At 41.2% G+C, this 23,402-nt stretch overlaps 2 protein-coding genes across 7 annotated transcripts in view; one reads left to right on the forward strand and one right to left on the reverse strand.

The window, feature by feature from the left end:
- Positions 1 to 10,732, reverse strand: part of LOC138748491 (uncharacterized) — an 83,429-nt gene extending 72,697 nt beyond the window's left edge. For all 3 annotated transcript variants that reach the window (XM_069908811.1, XM_069908809.1, XM_069908810.1), the window contains exon 1: positions 10,552 to 10,732. The gene's annotated coding sequence lies outside the window, so the exon portion shown is untranslated. The remainder of the gene's footprint in view (positions 1 to 10,551) is intronic.
- Positions 10,702 to 23,402, forward strand: part of LOC138748493 (inosine-5'-monophosphate dehydrogenase 1) — a 31,961-nt gene continuing 19,260 nt past the window's right edge. Inside the window, exons 1-3 of one of the 4 annotated variants that reach the window (XM_069908819.1) lie at positions 10,702 to 10,936; positions 22,068 to 22,116; positions 22,905 to 23,006. In XM_069908819.1, coding sequence (XP_069764920.1) covers positions 10,839 to 10,936; positions 22,068 to 22,116; positions 22,905 to 23,006 — 249 coding nt within the window. In that variant the 5' untranslated portion in view covers positions 10,702 to 10,838. The remainder of the gene's footprint in view (positions 10,937 to 22,067; positions 22,117 to 22,904; positions 23,007 to 23,402) is intronic. The other 3 variants (XM_069908817.1, XM_069908816.1, XM_069908820.1) reach the window with 3 other exon arrangements.

Genomic DNA, 23,402 nt, shown 5'->3' on the forward strand with positions numbered 1-23,402 from the left:
GGTGTCACAAGACTTGCACCACCAGGTTCAGGAACAGCTGCTACCCCTCCACCATTAGACTCCTCAACAACAAACTCAATCAGGGACTCATTTAAGGGCTCTTACTTGTGCACTTTATTGATTTTCTTTTGTTCTCTCTGTATCGCACAGCAAGTTTTCTTTTACATTTGTTATCTGTTTACAGTTCTTTTATTTTTTTCATGTTTATTTTTTGCACTACCAATTAGTGGTAATTCTGCCATGCCCACAGGAAAAAGGAATCTTGGGGCTGTATGTGATATCACGTATGTATTCTGTCAATAAATCTGAAATTTTCCTTTGGTAGCTTGTTCTACATACCAACCACTTTCTGTGAAAATGATCCACTTTTGGTGCCTTTTAAATCTTTCCCTCTCCCTTTAAATCCATGCCCTCTGGATTTAGTCTCCCTTCCTCTTTTAAAACAGATGTTATCATTCACCTTATCTATGCCCCTCGTGATTTTACAGTTAAACCCAGGTATCCGGCACCGAAGAGGATTGGTAGATGCTGGATAAGTGAATTTTTCGGTTGCTTAAGATTGTGTGTTGCATGGATTGGCGAACTGACTGCTAGGGGCAACAATTTTAAACTTTCATATTTACCTATTTATTTTGCACGATTTTTTTCCTGGTTGGTTGAGTCTACCGGTTGCTTGAATTCCAGACGACGGCGATTTTACCATATATAGCTCGATAAAGTCACCCCCTCAGCCCCCTACCCTCTGGAGGAAATGATTCGATCTATTCAGCCTCTCCTTATTTCTTATCCCCTCCTGTCCCAGCCACATGTTTGTGAATCTTTTCTGCACCCTTTCCAGATTAATCACATCTTTCCTATAATTGGGCAACCAGAACTGCAAACAATCGGCCAATTGGTACCTTGGGCCTGTTCTATGATTTAATGAGGTCATAGTTGATGAGACTGTAAACTCAACAAGTAACCTGGTAACTTTTCATCCCTCAGAGATTCTCATTTTTCAGGGAAAATATTCTCCTCGTTCCACTTATATGGGCCATCTTTTATTATTAAACAGTGAGACCTGGTTTTGGGTTTTCCCATGAGGCAGCAACCTGTCCACATCAACCCTGTCAAAACCCCTCAGGATATTATTTGTTTCAATCAATTCCCTCTTATACTTTGTTGTGGAGGTATAAAGGGTGGGATCGTTCAGGACTGATTTTATGCTGCATTCAGGTTATAGGTTACTGTCCAAATGAACCACTATTGCTGAATAATAATTCTCATGGACAAGGATCTTGTGATCTTTTAATTGCATTATATAATTCATTGCCCATGAGGTTTTTAGAATATTTTTGTAGAGGCACAATGTGAATACATTTTATATGCTCTGTGTCTTCACTTGGTTAACTGATTTTATGCACATCATTTCTGTTAACTATTAATATTAGAAGAACAATATTATATTTGACCTTGTATTGGTACTAACAGCGAAGCAACTGTCTGTCTTAGTTCCTTTCCAACAATTTCTCAGTCCATCTGTCTCTGGACTCTTTCTGTCTGTCGCTCCATTTCTTTTACTATCTAGTCGTCAACATTTTTTAAATCATTTGATGGCTACTATTCCTTATATTTTCTAATATAGATTGATGATTTCTCCCTTTGTTCAGAAGTTTCTCTATATGATTCTCTTTAGATCTGCCTGCCAATCTCTCTTACACACACACAAATGTCTTTTAATCATTTACACTGCTCACAATTTCTCTTGCAATGTTTCTCTGTTGTTTTTATTTTATGTATAAGATATTGTTCTCTTTCTCTTCCTCTATCCATCAAACTCTCTCTTCCCACTATTCTATCGTTTCCTCTCCCATAATCTATATTATTCTGCCAGAATTTTTCTTGATAGTTCTTAGTCATCTTGATTTTGTTCCATGGTATGCATCTCGCAGTGACAGTTCTTTCTCTCTGTGTGTTTCTTGGCTTCAGGTGTTGCCTGCCATAGTAAGGCAGTTAAAGCTAGGCCCTACTGTATTATTGGCCAGTTCCAAGGTGCTGAGTCACAGATGGGCAGCCGTTATTTGTGACCTTTCCCAAAACAGCAGTATTTAGCAGCAATTTTTTTCATACTATTTTGCAGTAACCTTGTCATGAAATCAACACAAACAGAAAATATAAGGCATATTTTTTTTAACCTATGGGTGCTCCAATATGTTCATTGCCAATGAACTATATATAGTACTTTTGAAATGCAGTCAATACTGTAAGAAATATAGCACGCAGCCAAGTTCCACAATGAGCAAAGAGCAAAGAACTAATCATTAAATGTTCTGACTTAAGGATTTGGTTGAAGGCAAACTATACATCCAGGGCAATGGGGAAATTTTTGCTTCTCTTTTTGGAGTAGTACTATGGCATTGTTCACATCCACTGAAAGGATGGAGAGAGCTTCAGATTAACTTCTCACCCAAAAACAAGCATTTCTGATGTTCCAACACACCAATTGTCATTCAGCCTTATAATGGGTATCTTTAATTTACTTTCTCGGTGGCAACTTCATGATCTGTTCCTAAAGGAAGGGATTGATTGGCCTGTTATGTACATGACAAATCTTACAACCACATGAGCAGTACATAGTGCACAAATAAGCACGATTGGGCCACATAATTCAATACTATACTAAGTATTGATTAGACTGTACCTCAAGCATTTGCTCAAGACAGCTTTTAAGAAAAATAGAGTAACATTATAGAATCAAATATTGCAAGAACCACTCCACTGGGCCCTTGCCAGCCTTTGTGGGTTTCCTATATGGAATTACCAAGAACATTATTTAGAATGGACATGCAGAAAAAGATCATATGGTCTAAACTGATTATGTCAGTGCTTAGAATCAAATCAGAATTTATCCTCATGAACATGTCACGAAATTTGTGGATTTGCAGCAGCGTCTCAGTGGAAACATTTCTATAAACCACCTTACAAAATAAATAAAAATAGTGCAAGTAAAAGTCAAAGTGAGGCAGTTTCTGGTACATTCAGGAATCTGATGGCAGAGGGGAAGAAGCTGTCCTCAACCCACTGAGCGCTCATCTTCAGGTTCCTGTACCTTTTTCCTGATGGTAGCAGAGTGAAGAGGGCATGGCCTGGGGGGGGGGGGGGGGGGGTCAGGGGCCTTGAGGATAGAGGCTGCTTTCTTAAGACACCACCTCTTGTAGATGCCCTCGGTAGAGTGAAGACTGGTGCCCGTGATGTCGCAGGTCGCGTTAGCAAACCTCTGAAGTTTTCTTGTCCGGAGAGTGACGCAACCAACCAGAATGCTCTCCGCAATACACCCATAGAGGTTTTCGAGAGTCTTCCGTGACACACCGAATCTCCTCAAACTCCTCTCATGATCTATTCAAGCCTTCTCTTTTCCAATTTAATTATATCACCATATCTATCTTTTTTTATCTCTCACTTGCTTATCCAGCTTCCATTTGTACATCCATATTATATATATATATATATATATATATATCAATGACCTCCTTTGATAATGACCTGCATTTTCACCCATTTGAATGAACAAGTTTCTTCTGAATTCTTTCTTTTCCATGGATCATCTTTTATTGACATCGATGACCTTAGGTTTTTCTTTTCTTCAAAGTTGAAAAATACTTCTCATGAATGCATTTTTCAAAGCCTTTTATAGTTTGACTTTTATTGGGTCACTTTTGCTTATTTTAAACCAAGAAAAAGAGCCCAAGTTTGTTCAACTTTTTCTGATTGGTATAACCTTGTGGATCTGGTTTTATTTGTCATCTCTGCATTTTACACTTTTTTCATGCTTCTAAATTCTTAATGTAAAACAGATCCTGAATTGAATACATAGAATCAAAAATCATCATGTTTAAAATAATCTATGAAAATGATTCTTGGGACACGAATCTATAGTTGCAAGTGCAGGTTAGAAAAGCCAGGACTCTTCTTTGAAGAGGAGGAAACTGAAGGTTAATTTGATAGTATTTAAATGGTGAGGGGTCTGGTCAAAACAGTAGTATTTAGCAGCAATTTTGCAGTAACCTTGTCATGAAATCAACACAAACAGAAAATGTAAGGCATTTTTTTTTAACCTATGGGTGCTCCAATATGTTCATTGCCAATGAACTATATATAGTACTTTTGAAATGCAGTCAATACTGTAAGAAATATCTCCGTCAGTTTGCACACAGCCAAGTTTCATAAGTTGTGACAATGTCAAGGACTAGAAGTCACAAGTGCAAAATAAAGAGTGACACAGGAAAAACAGTGGCAGAATTCTCTCCAGCCACACAGGAGCCCCAGGTTTGATTTCTGACCATTGCAACTTAATTGTTTGGTAAAATAATCTTTATGGTTGGAATCTGAATACACTGCCTGTAGACGTAGGGGAGGTAGATTTCTCTGTGGCCTTCTAAAGGGAATTACATGAATCGATGATAGAGATAAATTTGCAAGCTGTCCAGAAAGGGTTCTGGAGTGCAACTAGTGAGTTGTTCTTGTAAAGACACAATGGGCCACATGACCTCTATGCCATAACCATGCTCTGATTCTAACATCTATACCAGAAACAAATCCCAATACTTAGTTTGTTTTTATGATGTAAAAACACAATGCAAGAGAAACTCAGCAGGTCAAACAAAATGGTGGGGGTGGGTCAGCAGGAGGAGCACGGTCCCAAATGGAGGAGGTAATAAGTGGAAAAGGGAGGGAGAGCATATCAGCACCCTTTTCCACCTATTACCTCCTGCCTTAAGGACCTTACTCCTCCCCCTGCCCATCACCCACCCCTCCCTCCCCCGACCATTTTGTTCAGGAACCTAACAATATTTTTCCTACCTTAAGGGCTCAAGCCCAAAACATTAGTTATGTATCTTTATTATATAAAGTAGTGTCTAACCAGCTGAGTTTCTCCTATATTGTGTTTTTACTTCAACTACAGTGTCTCCAGACTTTCGTGCTTTATTTTTGTTTTTATGATGGCTTTATTCACAACTTCTGGTAATTTTTGAATATATGCTCTCAGCTCTTTTTTCTTCTGAATACCATTTTGATTCGTGTTTCCTACATAATATTAGGCCTCAATATTTCTTAGTAAGATAGTTCACATTCAACTTCGGGACTGTGCATTGCATAGCTGTCAGTTTACTCCAGTGACTTCAGGTGCTGCCTGTGTAGAATTTGCATGTTGATCCTGTGACCACACCAGTTTCCTCTGGGTGTTTTCGTTGCAAAAGATAAATTGGTTACTTAGTGTTGGTGGGTGGCAAAAGAATGAAATGATGCAGATGTGCATGTGCATGTTAAAGAAAGTAAGTTGTAGTGTCTTAGTGCTCCTCCTTTACCATGGACTGGGGCCCGAAACAGGCCTTTCAAGTGAAGAAACACTTCACTTGTGTATCCGCAGGATTGATTTACTGCATCTGGCACTCCTTTGTGGCCTTCTCTACATCGGAGACTGGGCGCAGATTGGGAGATCTCTTCACTGAGGATCTTCGCTCCATCTGCACCAGTGATAAAGACTTCCCTGTAGCCAACCATTTCACACTCCCACACTTATATGTCTGCCCATGGCCTTATGTATTGTTCCACCAAGACCACCTGCAAATTGGAGGACACATACAATATCCTCAATAATGTTTAGGACAAAGACACTTTTTTTCCTTCATTTGTCCCTGTGCTCCATCGTTTTAAATTAGTAATCAAACAATTCACATGTAATTAAAGTGCACATTCCAGATTTTATTCAAGGTTATTTGTATACATTTTGGTTTGACCATCTAGAAATTGCTGCACTTTTTATACATAGTCCCCTCATTTCAGGGCATCATAATGTTTGGGACATTTGACTTCACAGGTGTTTGCGAGTACTCAGGCATGTTTAATTACTTAATTGGTGCAGGTGTTAGAGCTAGGCTTGCTTCTCAGGTTTTGACTGACATATATTACAAACCCACTAACTCCCACAACTACCTTGACTACACCTCCTCGCACCCTGTCCCCTGCAAGGATTCTATCCCCTTCTCTCAATTTCTCCGTCTCTGCCGTATCTGTTCCCAAGATGAAGTCTTCCAGTCCAGGTCTTCCAAATGTCTGCCTTGTTCCACAAACATGGCTTCCCCTCCACCACCATCAACTCAGCCCTCATCTGCATCTCCTCCATTTTCCACTTATCTGCCTTGGCCCCCTCTGCCCCCAGATGCAACAAACAGAATTCCCCTTATCCTCACCTACTCCCCCACCAGCCTCTGCATCCAACACATTATTCTCCGGAATTTCCGGCACTTATAACAGGATCCCATTATCAAACACATCTTCTTCCCTCCTCCCCTCTCTGCCTTCTGTAGGGTCCACCCTCTGTGACTCCCTCGTGCACTCATCCTTCCCCATCAATCCCCCACCCTGGCTCTTTCTCATAGCTGCAGGAAGTGCCATACTTCTGCTCACACCTCCTCCTTTACCATGGACTGGGGCCCGAAACAGGCATTTCAAGTGAAGCAACACTTCACTTGTGTATCCGCAGGATTGATTTACTGCATCTGGCACTCCTTTGTGGCCTTCTCTACATCAGAGACTGGGCACAGATTGGGAGATCGCTTCACTGAGGATCTTCGCTCCATCTGCACCAGTGATAAAGACTTCCCTGTGCCAATCATTTCAGTTCAGTGTCACATTCCCACACTTAGATATGTCTGCCCATGGCCTTGTGTACTGTTCCACCAAGACCACCCGCAAATTGGAGGAACACCTGATTTTCCGTTTGTGCACCCTCTAGCCAGATGGCATTAGCATCGACTTTTCCAGTTTCTGGTAATCTGCTCTCCTCTTCCACCTCCCCTCCCTTCCAGTTCTCCTTCTTTCCCCCCTTCACATAGCCATCTCTCCTCCCCTAACCCTCCTTTATTTGATTGCTGCTGTCCCTTCCTTCCCTTCTCCACCTATCACCTCCTGCCTTTGCGACCACCCCTCCCCCTATTCTTTTGTTTGGATGCCTGCCAACATTTTTCCATACCCTGATGAGGGGCTCAAGCCCATACTTCTGGTCCACCCCATGGACCTCCTCTCATACCAAACCATACAGAATCCTTAGTAATGTTTTTTGTACTAATGCTACTTAGGATTTTGGTAATCCTAAAGTTTGAGTGATGTCTTTTTAAGTTTTATTCTTATTTTTCAACCTCATAACAGCTTCTTTGACTTTAATTGGCACAAGTCTGGTCCTCATGTTGAAAAATGGCAACTCCAGATTCCAAAGGTGATCATAAGCTCTCTTATACCTGCACTAATGAAGCAATTAAACATACTTGAATACTTACAAATGCCTGTGAAGCCAAATTTCCCAAACATTATGGTGCCCTGAAATGAGGGGACTGTGTATAAAAATTGCTGTAATTTCTATGTGCACGTTAATTACATGTGAATTGTTTGATTAAAATTAAAAAAAAACTGTAGAGCATAGGGGCAAATAAAGGAAAAAAGTGTCCATGTCTCAAACCTTATGGAGGGCACTGCATGAAGCCTTTGATTTTATTGCACTGCTGAGAGCTGGGATGAATCTCATCTTCTGAATGATCTCCCAGAGTTTCATAATATTGAAAAAAGTATGTGCTGATATTGAATTACCCATTTATATGTCTTTGTTGCAAGTTTATCAATGTACTGTTTTAATAATTTACAGTCCTCTATGAATCTTATCCTTCCTTCCATTTGTCTTTATTTGCAAATATTCAATATGTGGTTTTCATTAAAAGTGCAAATCCTTGATACAAAATGTAAACAATAGCCTCAGGAATGAACCATTTCCTATTTTTTATTAATCTGAATACATGAATACAGACTGGAGTTACACAGGAGACTGTAGATGCTGGAATCTAAAGCCAAATTCAATCTACTGGAGGAACTCACAGGGTCAAGCACCATCAGAGAGAGAGAAAAGAGTGGTCAATGTTTCGAGCCAAAGCTCTTAATCAAGACCGAAAAAAAAATGAAGTTCAGAAGCCAGTGTAAAGAGCAATGCCATCACTAGAGTTGGTGTCACTCCCACTCCATGGACCTCTTCTCGTACCAAACCATACAGAATCCTTAGTAATGTTTTTTGTACTAATGTTACTAGTAAATCGTAATTACCTATATCACTAAATGTAATGGCAATAGTAGTGATACAGACAACTAGCAAAATTAAAATTACAATATCATAGGTATAACCTAAATGTAAAAAAAGACAAATTAGCAATATTTGAAAAAATATATACAGGTACACGATCGTTTATCTGGAACCCTTGGGGGACAGTGTGTTCCGAATTTCGGATTTTTCCGGATTTTGGAAAGCCCACCCGAATTGTGCTGCTTATCCACCCCCAACCCCTTCCAGTTGCCCAGCAGTCTCCCCCAACGGCTGTCTCCCCTGACCATGATCCCTCGGCCATCTCCCCCGACAGCGGTCCCTCTGTCGCCAGGCCGCCTCCCCCGACTGCCGGACCCTTGGCCGCCGGTCCCTCGGCTGCATGGCTGCCTCCCTCGACCGCCCGTCCCTCGGCCACCCTGCCGCTTCCCCTGACCGCCAGTCCCTTGGCTGTCTCCCCCGACTGCCGGTCATTTGGCCATCGGACGCCTTCCCCCGACCGCTGGTCCCTTGGTCACCTTCCCCAACCGCCAGTCCTTTGACCGCCGGTCCCCTGGCTGCAATCCCTTGGCCACCTGGCCGTCTCCCCCGACCGCTGGTCCCTCAGCTGTTTCCCCCAACCACCAGTCCTTCGACCGCCGGTCTCCCGGCTGCCTCCCACGACCGTGGTCCCTCAGCCACTCGGCCGTCTCCCCCAACTGCTGATCCCTCGGCTGCCGACCGCCTCCCCCAACTGCTGGTCCCCACTTGCCGGATTTTGGAACTTTCCGGATTTTAGGTGTCCAGATAAAGAATCGTGTACCTGTAGTTGTAAAAATATAGAATAGTATGTGATAAATATAGTTGTAGATTGCTTAAATGTAATATTTCCTACATGAATACTAACAAAATTGTTTTGTAAAATCTTTCTATATTGGATTACAACTTTATTAGTATCAGCCTTTTTTGATTTTTTTCCCTTTTAATTATTGATATTGATATAGGTTCACAAATACTAATTACCACAATATGGTAGCTTAAACACCAGAAGTTTGATATATGCAGCAACTAGCAGGAATGAAAACAACAGCGCGTGCTTGTAGTGCATGCATATAAAACCATGTGATTCAAAGCATCACTGTAAATGGGTAATAATGATAGCTCTGACTGAGGACATTAGAAGGTTTAAAAATAAATTACCATAGAGTTTTAGCTTTGTAGGTATATTGATACATGTAAGATGGGCTTACAAAAAATGTTTTTGTTGTTATAACTAATGACCAGGATATTTTTATAAAAAATAATAAATTCCAGCTGATTACTGCACAAAAAATTTATAGAGTCATTTTGGTGTCATGCAGTAAGGTCTGCCCTCCCCTTGTGAGACCAGTGGTAAAGAGAACAGTGTGGGACGGGGTTCCCAATATAGGATTGGCGAACCATGTAAAGGTGAAACATTATGAACTGATGGCAGTTGCCAGAGAGGCAAGATAAGCACACGCATCAGGTGGACGGAGTGAGTGATTAGAAGACAAAGATTGCCATGTGAGAATGGTGGTATAAAGAGAGACCAGACAGAACCAAAGGGTAGCGGGGAAAGGAGAGTGGAAAAATCCCCCCCCCCCCACCCCATCTCCCCCACTGGATTGATCTGCTCTCTCAACTAATCCTCCCCTTCCATTTATTGTTTTCTTATCAGATTTCACCTGAACTTTTTTTTGTGGCCATCCCCCCTTTGTCTGCCAATCCTTTGCCTCTCTGTCCATCTTGTTGCACCATCTCCGACGGGGACTCCTGTCTCGCCCCTGGTTCTGTACCTTCATTTCCTCAGTCTATTCTCAAGACACACCATGTTACTGACGTTGCTTGACCTTTTGAATTCCTCCAGCGAATTGTGTTTGGCTTCTTTATCCCTACTTTGGCTTCGCCCACCACCACCACGGCCAGGCTGACTTGGCTTGAAACATTCATTGGTTAATAATGCTACACTTGATGAAGGCCCTTTGTAACTTTACCACCAATTGGTCTACTTTTTCAAAAGTTGCTCACAGAATTCAGGGAAAGCCCGGTCATTCAAACAAGCCTCGGCCTCTTGAAAATTCATCAGTTAATTTTCAGTTCCCACAATCTTAATTTTAAAAAAAATCATTTGGTTAAGGTTATTTGAAGGAAGGTTCGTGGTCTGAGATTGATCAATGACTGCATTATTGATCTGTTGGCACATGGTTCTGAAATGTCACCAGGCACATTGCTGAATGTGGATTTATATCCTATAAAATGCCACAGCAATGCATTGTGAGTAAAAGTTGGAAAACTCGGCAACAAGGTTCTGTGCAGCTTCTCTGGTGAATGCTAATGGGAGAGCCGTGATATTGATGGCAGTGCCCAATTTTTATCATTTCTACTAAATATCAGTTACATAAGAGTGGAAAAACCACAAAGCGACTGACCCGAGAAGTACAAGTCATCTCTGCAGTTCCATAATGATAGCACAGGCCGGAACCCTCCTCCTGCAACGCCAGTCTCCACGAGGCCCGTGGCGCCGCGGAACCAACGGGGCGATGTCCTGGCAACGGTTCCCAGGGCCTCGGGCGCATGCGCGCTCTCCTCTGGGTCCGGCGCCGTCCGGAAATTGGAGCGCGCGCACGTGCCCGAGCCCGAGCCCCGTGGCCTGGTGCCCGCCAGCTCGCGGCTCCCAGGGCTGTGTTCATTCACTCGCCGCTTCTCTTTCCGCAGCATGGCCGACTACCTCATCAGCGGCGGCACCGGCTATGTGCCCGAGGATGGCCTCACCGCACAGATTCTCTTCGCTTCCGCGGACGGGCTCACTTACAAGTAAGTGTTCTGGCGCCCGCGGGTGCTTCCTGAGGGACACGTTGCCCGCATCCTGGCTCCACGTTGCAGGGCGAATGCAGTGGCTGCGAAGTCGGTGACCCGCCCCACAGCAATGGGAACACGGACCTTCGCGTCTGCCTGAGGTGATGTCAAGGCAGAGGGAAACCCAAAATTGTAGGGCGGGTTTCCCCTGGGACCACCGTTTCACCCCGCCGGAGCAATCTCCCAGTCTCCAATCCTCCGGATAACATCTGCACCCGCCCTCTGCCCCCTCCCTATTAGCCCCCAGTCCCACCCTATTCCCCTTGCTCAGGTCCCTGCCCCCAGGTCCCTCACTGCATTGACTGCAGCTCAATGAGAAGAAGGTTGAGCAAACAATGAGAAGCTGTTGAACTGTGGTCAGGCATTAGTGCTGAAGAAAAATGTTGACTGAAACATTGATTGCCCATTCTCAATGGAATGCAAGAAAGGCTTCAGATGGCTGGAAAACTGGAGCACAACTTAAAATGCTGGAGGAACTCACCGGAGCAGCCAGCATCCATGGAAGGACAAAGATTGTTAATGTTTTGATCTGAAATATTGACTATTTTATGTCTTTCATGGATGCTGCCGGACCTGTTGAGTTCCTCCAGCATGCTATCTGTTGAACATTCTCATTGTTTGCTCATAGCATCCAGCATCTGCAGTTCTTGTGTTTCCATGGGTAGAGCCTTATCCTTTTTTCCAGATTAAAGTTTTGTAGGGTTTAAATGTCTCTGATGTACAACCTCAGAAGGGTAAATTGAACCTCACTTTCACGCTTCAACTGGGAAACTGCACCTCTGGTGTTTACATGAAGTGTTATCCATGATTTTGTGCTGGATATGGTCTTGAACTTGCCTTCTCCTGACTCTGATGTGCATGCTACTAATTACGTTGGGAGCATTCTTTACTAAGAGGCATAATTGTTTAAATGTTTATCACATGTTAAATGTTGGAAGATTTTTTTTTCATTTGACCAGAATCATGTTCAATTAATTTGAGCTAATTCAATGAAAGATGTATCATTTGCTGTAAGTGGATAAATTAGATTTAAGAAATTAATTTGATGATTCAATGATCAGAGATGGTATGTGAGGATTGCTTTGTGCAGGACCAGAAAGATACATGGCTTGAATGGGGGCTGAGGAACAGGTTGGAGAGCATGTCTGATATTAGTTTGAAGATACTTTAGGAAAAAAAGGTTTATTTATCAGATTGGAGCAATTCAAGAAATTCAGAATGCCAATGAGATATTTTCAATTTCCCACCAATTGAAGTTGGCCTTCATTCACTGTACACTTCCAGTTCTTTCTCCAGAGCTTCCAATAAGTCTGAATTTAATGCTGGTATCTCGTGCCCTTCCCATCTTGTTTCATCAAACATATCCATCTTGAAAGACCAACGTTTATGTTGCCTTCACGATTTCATGATGTCAGGACTTTTAGAATAAGTTCTATTGTAGAAGATAGGGCAATCGATTTGCACATTAAGCTTTGAAGACTGTATTCTGCTGATGAGCAGGCACTTTATTTAGCAATGCTGATTGAAGAATAAACGGTAGAAGTTCAAATATCCAGATGCCAGAAATTAAGACCACCTGAGAATCTGGAATTTTTGAAAAAGCTCAAACTTGTAAAATTTAATTTGTGTGTATGCGTAAGCACCACAGATGCATAGTGGCAACAAGTGACCACGTTTGTTGACTTTATTTTTCTCTAATAAATGAAGCATGCTGTATTTACTAATAAACTATCAAACGTTACCTGTTCATCTCTTGTTTATTCCTCCTTAAATTTGAATTTTAGAAGTACTGCCAGAGATTCCGGAAAATCCGGACCAACCCAACCCCCAAGCAGTCTGGATTTTTGGGCTTGTACTGAATATTGGCTGGTGTTAGTACAATGAGATTTCTTGCATCCACTTAAAGAAGTGGCTCAGTTTAATGGCTGATCCATCCAACAGTGAAATACTTCCTTAATCCTGTTCCTGTGTATCAAGCAATTCTTGGACTGCTTCCATCTATGGAATGTTAATGAACAAAGTTCTGCCTTAATGACAAAACAGGAATACTTAGTTCCGTGGAATGTGTCAATCTCTGATTAAAATCTAAGGAAATTAATTTCTATTGATGAGAGTTTCTATCTTTCTCATTCCCAAGATCATGTGATCTTGTTTGGATTGTATGGTTGTTCAGGTTACAGCTAGGTTATTTTTTGGATGAAGCAGGGCAATGCAAATTGATGTTGGCAATCCACAATAACACTTATTTTCTGTGAAGAATTTTTCAAGAACCATGTGCTTTAAATCCTAATTTTCTAGACAGTATTTTTCAAAAGTAGTGCAATTTTCCTTTGGTGCGTGCATTTGCCACATGAACTTGTCAAGATGTGGATTTTTAATGATCGAATAGTCTAAGAAACAATGGCAAGTAGATGTTTTCAAGAGGTTGACTTCTGAGAATGGGGGCAAGATTTGGATCAAAATCAGTACAACCTATTGCCTAAATCTCCATCCCATGCAATGGAATCCTTATAGAGGACAAAGTGGGAAGAGGTGTAGTTGAGGTAGCTATGGGAGTTGGTGGGTTATAATTTAATTCCATTCTCTCAATTTTTCTGTCACACCTGAACCCAGGATGAGGACTTCCATGCCAGATCATCAGAGATATCCTCCTCCTTCAAACAACACGGCTTTCCCTGTGCCACCATCAATTCAGTGCTCACCCGCATATCTTCCATTACCTGCACATCTGTCCTGGGCTCCACATGCAAACAAGAATAGGATTCCTCTCGTCCTCACCTACCACCCCACCAGTCTCTGCATCCAACGCATCTTACTCCACCATTTCTGCCACCAAATACGTGATCCCACCACTAGACACCTATTCCCCTTTTGGCCTTCTGCAAGGACTGGTCCCTCAGTGACTCCCTTGCCCATTCCTTCCTCCCAACTAATCATCCCCTTGGGACCTACCCTGTGACTGCAGGAGATGCTCCACTTGCATGTACCTCCTCCTTTACCACCATTTGGGGACCCAAACAGTCCTTCCAAGTGATGCAACATTTCACTTGTGTATCTGCAGGGGTCATCTACTGCATCAGGTGCTACCATTGTACTCTCTACATCGGAGAGAATGGGCACAGACTTGGAGATTGCTTTGTTGAGAACTTCGGCTCTGACTGCCGCAATAGCATGGATCTCCCACCCATTTCAATTCTCCATTCCATTTCCCCCTCTCACTTCTTCCTCTGCCGCTTTCCCTTAGCTCTGTCTCTCCCTTCCATCTCCTTTCATGCAAACATGATAAATTCTTACCTGTGACAGATTGTTATGTTTTGTATATGTTTTAAAGGAGATAAATTGTGTGTTTTTTTTTAGTGTGGGTCACAAACACAAATACTTCACCACACAGCTCTCATTTAAAATGCCAGAGCTTTGCTCAAGCCAGACAGTCAAGGCTCCCAGTGCCTTTGTAAAGACAATGGAAACTGCTGAAGGACTTCACAAGTAGGTGTTAATTGGACATGTTGTGGAGTAATGGATTATTATTTTGGAAAGTAACAGATGAACAGACTCAGAAGATTGGGTCTGGGTTCCACAATCTGTCTGAAGGCAGTTTGCTGTTCTAAGAAGGTCATGTGATTTTGCAAGCAGAGAGCATCAAACAGGTTTTTTTCTCTAAGTGTGACAGAGAGAGAGAGAGAGAGAGAGACTGCTGGTTTACTGCAGTGGGTTTTGGAAGCTTCTTTGAAAACCCCATTTTGAAGACTGGTTGTGAGTTCTAAGTTCAGCTTGTTGGGAACCCTTGTGGTCGAAACAAGAGGTGATGGCTGGCTATATAATATTTCACTTGAAATAAGGGAAACAAGAAGGAACAGGAAAGAGGTTATTGTCTGGAAAACCCTGATGGGGCAAGTTTTTTTGGCAAGACACTGAAGTGGCTGATCAGAAGGAATCTGTTTGTGTCCAATGAGTAAGAAATCTTTCTCTGAAAACTGACAAGAACCTTCCTGAACTCCCAAATGTGATGGGCCCAGAGTAATCCAAAACCCAGCAGCAATAGAAATTCACCAAAACAAATGGTTACTTAAACAAAAGTTACTTTAAACATAAAATCAGGATCAAACTTTAACATATTTCTATGAACTTAACTTAACCCCCTTCTAATTCTAAGCGCATGTGTATGTAATATGTGTGTAAGTTCAGAAAAGTTCTTTGATTCACAGTCCAATCTCACTTCTCACTCCTCCGTTCACCGGTACCAGGCAATTCTTATACTGTGCACAGAATTTAACTTTTATGAATCTTCATCAGGCTTTTGTGCTTGAAAGTTAAATGGCTACCACTCAGGAAGGTTCTTGTCAGTTTTCAGAGAGAGATTTGTTGGTCGTCATCAGACAGATTGCGGCACTGAACCCAATCTTCTGAATTTGTTCATCTTTTGCTTTCCAAAATAATAATCCATTACTCCACAAATGTCCAATTAACACTTACTTGTGAAGTCCTTCAGCTTCCATTGTCTTCACAAAGGCACTGGGAGCCTGGACTGACTGGCTTGAGCAGAGCTCTGGCATTTTAAATGAGATCTGTGTTTGTGACCTACACTAAAAAAACCCTCCCATAATTTATCTCCTCTAAAACATATCTATATACAGTATAAAATTTTACATAATCTGTCACATTCCTCATCCCTTATCATATCCAATTAACACCTTTTGATAGTCTTGTTCCTTCTCCTAGCAAGCATTGTCTGAATCCTGAGATTTCCTGCTTCTGGTTTATTCTGCTTATTCCTTGAAGAAGGGCTCAGGCCTGAAACATCAGCAATATATCTTTGACTCCTATGGACACTGAAAAGACGTTGAGTTCCTCCAGCATTTCGATGTGTTTTTTCTACAATCACAGACAGCATCTACAGAATTTTGTGTTTCACCCTGATATAGTATGAAACTTGGTGCAGCAAACCCCATGGTATCTGGTATCTATGGAGATTGGTAGATGCAGAATAAGTGTATTTTCTGGTTGCTTGAGACTCTCTTACAATGCCTAACTAAGAATAAGAATTTGGGGCGGCATGGTGGGCGTAGTGGTTAGTGGCTAGTGATTGGGACGGTGTTCAAATCCTGCACTGTCTGTAAGGATTTTGTACATTCTCCCGATGTCAATGGATTTTCCCCAGGGGCTCCAGTTTCCTCCCACCTGTTCGAAATGTACTGGGGGTATAGGTAAATTGGATGACACAAACTCATGGGCTGAAATGGCCTGTTACTGTGCTGTATGTCTAAATTTAAAAACAGTTTAAAAGATAAAAATACAATACTGTACTTACATCGAACAAACTTCACTTTAAATAATTTTACTTCATTTTCAGTCATATTCTTTGAAAACAGTTAACCATCGCTGCATCTACAAGTTGCCTGAAAGATGAACAATAATGTTGTAACCCCCCCGACCAAGTTGACAGAAAAAAGCCTCTGAATAACTCGGAGCGACTCTTAGTAAGCAGGGATAAGGAGACACTTTAGAGAGTCTCTCCAACAAGAAGCAGCATCAATTATCTCTTCTTCATGGGTGCCACCATTTTATTCAATTCTATTCAAACAGCTGCTATGACCAAGCATGAGCAAAGCACTCCACTGGCTGAATATTTCCTCCCATCTTCACCAAAGATTTTTGTGTTGCTTCAACAAATATTTACTTTTACAATTTTAAACGTATATTTTTTACCTATTATTTTATTCTTGTATATTTAATTTTTAAAAAACGTTCACTTTTTTTGGCCATTTGCTTGAGGCTGCTGTTTGCTTGAATTCTGGATACCAGGGTTTTTACTGTATTCCTTGCATTGGTAAATTGAAATTGTGCCTCTCTCAACTTGTGTACAAGGTTAGATGTTTTTTAGACTTTTATATTTGACTGAGGATTCCCCCATTGTTTTGAGATAGTATTTATCTGACAGCTTTTTGAGATTTTTGTTTGTGTCCTATGAGAGCTTTACCTCAAAGTAGTTCATTGAGGTTTGTGTTCTGTAGTCGTTACAATAGAATTTGTGTGAAAAGAATCTTTATTTTCATGTGGGTCAAAAAGAGTGAGGGAAAGGAAGCTGATTAAGAATTAGTTCTTTGCTTTGGAAACCCTGCTCTGAGTGGTGATGTAGCAAATACAGCCTGGGTTCTTCAAAGATGGGTAATGTAGAAATTAATGAGATTAGGACATTGCCCAGTTAGTCCTGCTGCTTTGTTGTTTGCCATAATTTTGCCAATGTATTTTCCTTAAAGACGTGTTTCCCCTCAGAAAATTATCTTTGAATCTTCTTCCATAATCTTTCAAGCAGTGCATTCCAGGTTATCATAACTTATTTAAGAGAGGTAAATCTTCCCAGCTTCCTATAACTGCACTGCAAACCGTTATAAGATCAAAGGAAAGAATTTCCATTAATTTGATCTTGGTAATTGAGGATTCATCTAAAGTTTCATGGCAAAAATCATTCAAAGAATACAGTAAATGAAAGGTTTTTATTATGTTTCTGTTTCCTGAAGTTTTAAACAATGGAAAGTATTGCTGTAAAAGCATCATTTCTGTATCATTACCCTGTTGAATTGAGCTCTATATTAATTCATTCTTTCCCAGACCCTCATGGAAATCTTCTCAAATTCCTCTCCATTATTTAAGTTATGAAATCTTGCCACCCTGACTTGACCCATCCTTCCACTTGAGAAGTCAGATTCCGGTTAGTACTGAAAATATCACAAGTTCTCATTCTTTGTCCCACTGCTCAAAGTTGCATTAAGAAGGGAAAGAAGCAATCACTTTTTGATCCTATCTTAGCTTATGTTCTTTCCTCCTACATTATCCTCAAGGGCAATCTGAGTCCATCCAGCTGTGTGACAACCCTTGTCATAACTTAGTGCCCTTGCTTAGTTCATCCCTTGTTATGTGTGTGTGCTGATCAACTTTGTTCTCAATCACTTCACTGTCTTATCAAATACAGTAGAATCTCCATTATCCGGAATTCAATCAATCAGAAATCCAAACAAACAGCAAAAAAATCAAGGAAATAATTTTTTTTTGAGAATGAATAATAACATTTTAATTAAAAGTTGAAATAAAAAATTTTAAATTGTAAAAGTAAATGTTCTCTGAAGCATCACACACCTTCTTGGTAAAGATGGGAGTAAACGTTCAGCCAGCGGTAAGCCCCAGTTGTGCCCCACCTGCAGCAGTTGTTTGAATAAAGTTGTGCTTGAATAAAATGGCGCTGGCCAATGCCACTTGCTGCTGGTGCGACTCTCCCAAAGAGTCTCTATCTCTGTCTAGTAAGAATTTTTATCTTTATTTATATTAGGTATATTAGTAAGGCTTTATCTGTAAATGGGGGAGGGCAGGTTAATTCTGACACCAACGTGGTTAGCGCAGTCTGTTACAGCCCCAGTGACCAGGATTCAAATTTAAATTTTGTAAGTTATAGGAATTATTTGATTAAAGTGAACTTTACATAATTGAAGACTACAATGTTTTTTCAAATTACTTTACGTATTGACATGTCTTATATCTTTTAAACGGTGTCTTCTTTAGTTAGTCATTGGAAGATTGAGTCTCAGTCAACTGTAAAAGTTGCATATCCGGCATCTGCAATCCCTGTAGGTGCCAGATAAAGGGGATTCTACTGTATTCCCAGGACAGGTGCAGCATAGACTGAATGGGAAGAGGTAATGAGAGCCTGTAAAGCATTAATATTACCACTAATTGTTTGGTTCAATTTAGGGTTGTAAATTCCAAGCAATATTGATTACTTGAAAGAGTATATGACCCATGGATTAAAGGAAAGGTCAGCATGTGGCAGAATTGAAATTGCACACTTTTGTCCCAAGGAACCTCCGCAGTTGACAAGTCACTATATCAGAGGTAAACAAAGAATAGCTGGAGGAAATCAACAGGACAGACAGCATCCATGGATCAATCAATGTTTTGGGTTTGGATCCTTTATCAGGACTAAAGGGAAGGAGTAACATTAAGTGCAAGTAATACTATCACATGGAATCAACTGTACAATGAATGTCGAGTACACTGACTTGTTGCTTTTATGAACAGCAAATACTTGGGTCAGAGATGTTTGAGGAATTTGTGGGAAATCTATTTTAGCAGTAAGCAGCTATGATTAAATATTAAAATGGAGTGTTTGTTATATGTTCCAAGGTTGGTATCATTAGCCAACAAAGTTCTCAGTGTTTTGGGAGGTGGCACTGCTTACAATTTCTGCTGCTTTGTTTGTGGAGTTCTTTATTTTGGCTCTGGAGTTGTCCTTGGCTGAAGACATTGTACTTGTTTCTGGGTTGTGTGCTGAATCATGTGGCTGTGCATCTCAGCCTGTTGTTAGATATGACGGTTACCAACCCACAAACAGAAAACTCGTCCTGCTCCAGAGAATTCAGCCACAAATCCAGGCCATTGTTTGATGCAGAATTGTGGAAGCCCTTGATCTGCAGAACTGAGTGAGCATAGTGGCCTGGGGCCCAGTGCTGGAGGAACCTGGCAGTCAGGGGGCGCAGAGCTGGGGGAGTGAAGGGGCCCGGGACCCATAGTGCTGGGAAGAGAAAGGGCCTGAGACCTGAGGTGCTGGGGAGAGAAGGGGCCCAGGACCCGCTGTGCTGGGGGAGAGAAGGCCTGGAACCCTTGGTGCCGAGGGAGAGAAGGGCCCTGAGACCCGCTGTGCTGGGGGAGAATAGGGCCTGGGGACCCATGGATTAAAGGAAAAGTTAGCAGGCATAGGGATCCTTGGTTTTTGAGGGACATGTGGGATTTGGTTCAGAAGATATGTATATAGTAGATTTAGGCAACATGGAGCGAATAAAGTACTTGAGTATATATTTTAAAAAATGCAAGAAAACCTCAAAATCAGGAAGACTAAAAGACTTGAGGTTGTTTTGGCAGACAGTGTGAAGGAAATGCTAAGTTTCTACAGGTACATTAAGAGCAGAAGGATAGAAAGGGACAAAATTGGTCCCCTTGAAATCAGAGTGGTTGGAGATCTTAATTTTTTAATCAGTATTCACTCAGAAAACTAGCGCAGAGTCATGAGAAGTAAGAGAAACAAGCAGTGAAGTCATGGAACCGAAACAGCAAAGGTGGGCAACTTTTATTGTTAAAACTCACATTCCACCTTCAGTATTCCCTATGCGCCATAAGTTTAGACCAGGTGGAAAAATGGACTGAAGAATGGCAGATGGAATTTAATTCAGGCAAGTGTGAGGTGCTGCACTTTTGGATATAGTAAATGGTAGAGCAGAGGGACCTGGGAATACAGATACATAATTCCCTGAAAGCAATGTCACAGGGGAATAGGGTTGTAAAGAGAGCTTTTGGCATTGGCCTTCATAAATCAGAGTATTGAGCAGAGGAGTTGGGATGTTACGGTAAAGTTGTACCAGACATTGGTGAGGCCAAATTTGGAGCACTGTGCCGTTTTGGTCCCCTAAGTTGGAGAGAGTGCAGAGAAGATTTACAACGATGTTGCTTAGACTTCAGGTACTGAGTTTCTGGGAAAGGTTAGACAAGTTACATCTTTGTTCTCTGGAGTGTAGAGGAATTAGGGGAGATTTGATAGAACTATTTAAAATTAGGGTGATAGACAGAGTAAATATAGGTAGGCTTTTTCCACTGAGCGTAGGTGAGATACAAAAGGACATAAGGAGGACATGGGTAAAGGGTTAAAGGTGAAATGTTTGGGGGAAACTTCTTCACACAGAGAATGGTGGGAGTGGGAAACGAAATGCTAGCTGAGGTAGTGCATGCGGGCTCAGTTTTAACATTTAAAAAGAATTTGGACAGGTACATGGATGGGAGGGGTATGGAGGGCTATGGACTGGGTGCAGGTCACAGGGACTAGGCAGAAAAGTGATTTGGCACAGACAGGAAGGGCCTTAAGGGCCCACAGGGAGGGGGAGAGTAGGGTCCTAGGGTATGTGAGGGGGAGGGGTGGGGTGAGTCAGTTGCAACCTCAGATCAGCATTCAGACTACAGGAGGAACATACAAGGCTTTGTCATGTGAGGGACTGATTAATTCAATTTAAATAGAAGAATAAATAGGGAAACCGGGAGGATTCTCTGCCATTTGAATAGTTTCATGGAATGTTTAGCACCTAAGTGAGCAGAGTTAGTGCCAACTTAGAGTCACACTGCAGACTTTACCATAACATCCCAACTCCTCTGCTCAATACTCTGATTTATGAAGGCCAATGCCAAAAGCTCTCTTTATAACCCTATTCCCCTGTGATATTGCTTTCAGGGAATTATGTATCTGTATTCCCAGGTCCCTCTGCTCTACCTTTTACTATATCCAAAAGTGCAGCACCTCACACTTGCCTGAATTAAATTCCATCTGCCATTCTTCAGTCCATTTTTCCAGACGTGAACCCATACCCTGATTCTGAAGCAATTATGTCATGTACTCTATCATTGGATATAGGTTAGGGTCATTGCATTGCCTTTGTAGAGTTAGATCAGGCCCAGTCTGCCACCTAAATAGGCTTCCTTTTAATCTTCTCTTTTCTAATTGACCTTTATTTCAAAATTGGACAATTTGTATCCAATCTCCCTGTGGCCTCTCCCCCTCCCCAACCTCCCTACTCCTGTTACTCCAACAGCTTTCCAAGTTTTCCGTACATCCCTTCTGGTCACTTGGACATTTCCAGTTTTCATTATTCCACGTTTGTTATCCAGGATTTCAGCTGTCTATTCAGATTCCTTTTTCCAGTTCTCTCTCCACTACTTTGCTTTATTTTTTGGATTTACAAATAAGTTAATTTATTACAATGTTGTAGCAGTGGTTTTGGATACATCTAACAATATGGTATATTTTGACAGTGTAACGTAACAGTAATCTCAGTTTCAATGGAAATCAACATTTCTCTCAGGTTGCCTACCAAAACTCTTTGGTCTCAGTTGTCTTGGGTTTTATTTGCTCCCTTTAAGGTTTTTATATAAAAATCCTTGTTTTGCTTGTGAAGGACTGTTGGTACCAGGGCAAGCTCCTTATTCAAACCCCTGTGAATACTTGCTGCTGACTGGTTTAATTTATTCATGTCTCTTTTTTACCCTTTATTCTCCATAGTGACTTCTTGATTCTTCCTGGTTTTATTGACTTTGCTGCAGATGAAGTGGTGAGTAGACTTAAGTTTCCTGTCAGGTGCAGAAAGCAGAATTATATGAATTAAATCAGTAAACATCAGATCTGTAGAACTCTAATAAAATGCCAAATTATGGCCAGACATTTTTGGCCTCTGTACCTTCTGTTTTAACTCTTCACCCCCTTCTCTTGGCCCCTTCACTCTGTTTTCTTTCTGTCCTGCACTTCCCCTAAATTTGGTTGTCCATGCTTTTCCTTGAGTGTCAGGCAGTTCAGCTGCTAATTCTACACCTTGTTATGCAGCATTCAAATTACTGAGGGGAGAAATGTTTGTCAGATTTGTCATAGACCCTGTAGTGAGAAAAGTGTGAGAAGATTTACATGTGCAACCTCTGCTTGGTTGCAGTGATGTATTTTGTCTTAAGCTGAACGCTTTTTCTATGAAAATCGCATCTTTCTATAAAATAGAAATATTGAAGTTTTAGATTAAAATTCTCAAGACAAATCCCTGCATTAGCTACTGGCCTGTTATGCACACCTGGATGTTCCTTTATTGGGTTATATAATTTCATCTTAAAACTTATTTCCGGTGTGCATATTTTTCCTGTTGAATCAGTTCTTCAACCTTTAATCTTCTATTTAGATTCACTCTTGGATATGTGGTATCCTATGAAAAAAATCCCAAATCCCTAAATTAAACTTTGGTCTTTAACTGGGTTATCTCCAAGTTCAACAGGTTTTGAATGTATAATCAAGAAAATCACACTTCGTAAGTTTGATAGGTTTTATTTCACTGGAAACCTTTTTTCCCCCCACTAATAGGACCTAACTTCTGCTCTCACCAAGAAAATAACCTTGAAGACTCCCCTTGTCTCCTCTCCCATGGATACTGTGACAGAATCCAGCATGGCAATTGCTATGGGGGTGAGTTTTGAGAAAGAAGGACTGCCCTTCTTCATGTGTGTTTATAAAGCCATTCGAACCAAGGTAGCCAGAGGCAACATTTTTATGCATGCACACTAATTGTGATGTAGAACGTGATTGCTCAAATCATAAACAATGTCATTCAAAAGAATTGGATAGGGGTAAAATAAACTATTGCTACAGGTAAAAAGCATGAAAGTGGTCTTAATTGGGTAGCTTTATAATAGAGGTATGGTGTGCCATAAGGACTTTTGTGCCATGATGTAGTGTGCAACAGTGTTTAGAATTAAGTCTCACCATTTTGACTCAGATCATAGATTTGCTGGTCCTTCAGCTTGCAATAAAAAGATGTGTTATTTCTACTTTAGAATCTGGAAACAATTAGGATTGTTTGAC

Source organism: Narcine bancroftii, chromosome 13 (genome assembly GCF_036971445.1).
Source record: "Narcine bancroftii isolate sNarBan1 chromosome 13, sNarBan1.hap1, whole genome shotgun sequence".
NCBI lineage: Eukaryota > Metazoa > Chordata > Chondrichthyes > Torpediniformes > Narcinidae > Narcine > Narcine bancroftii.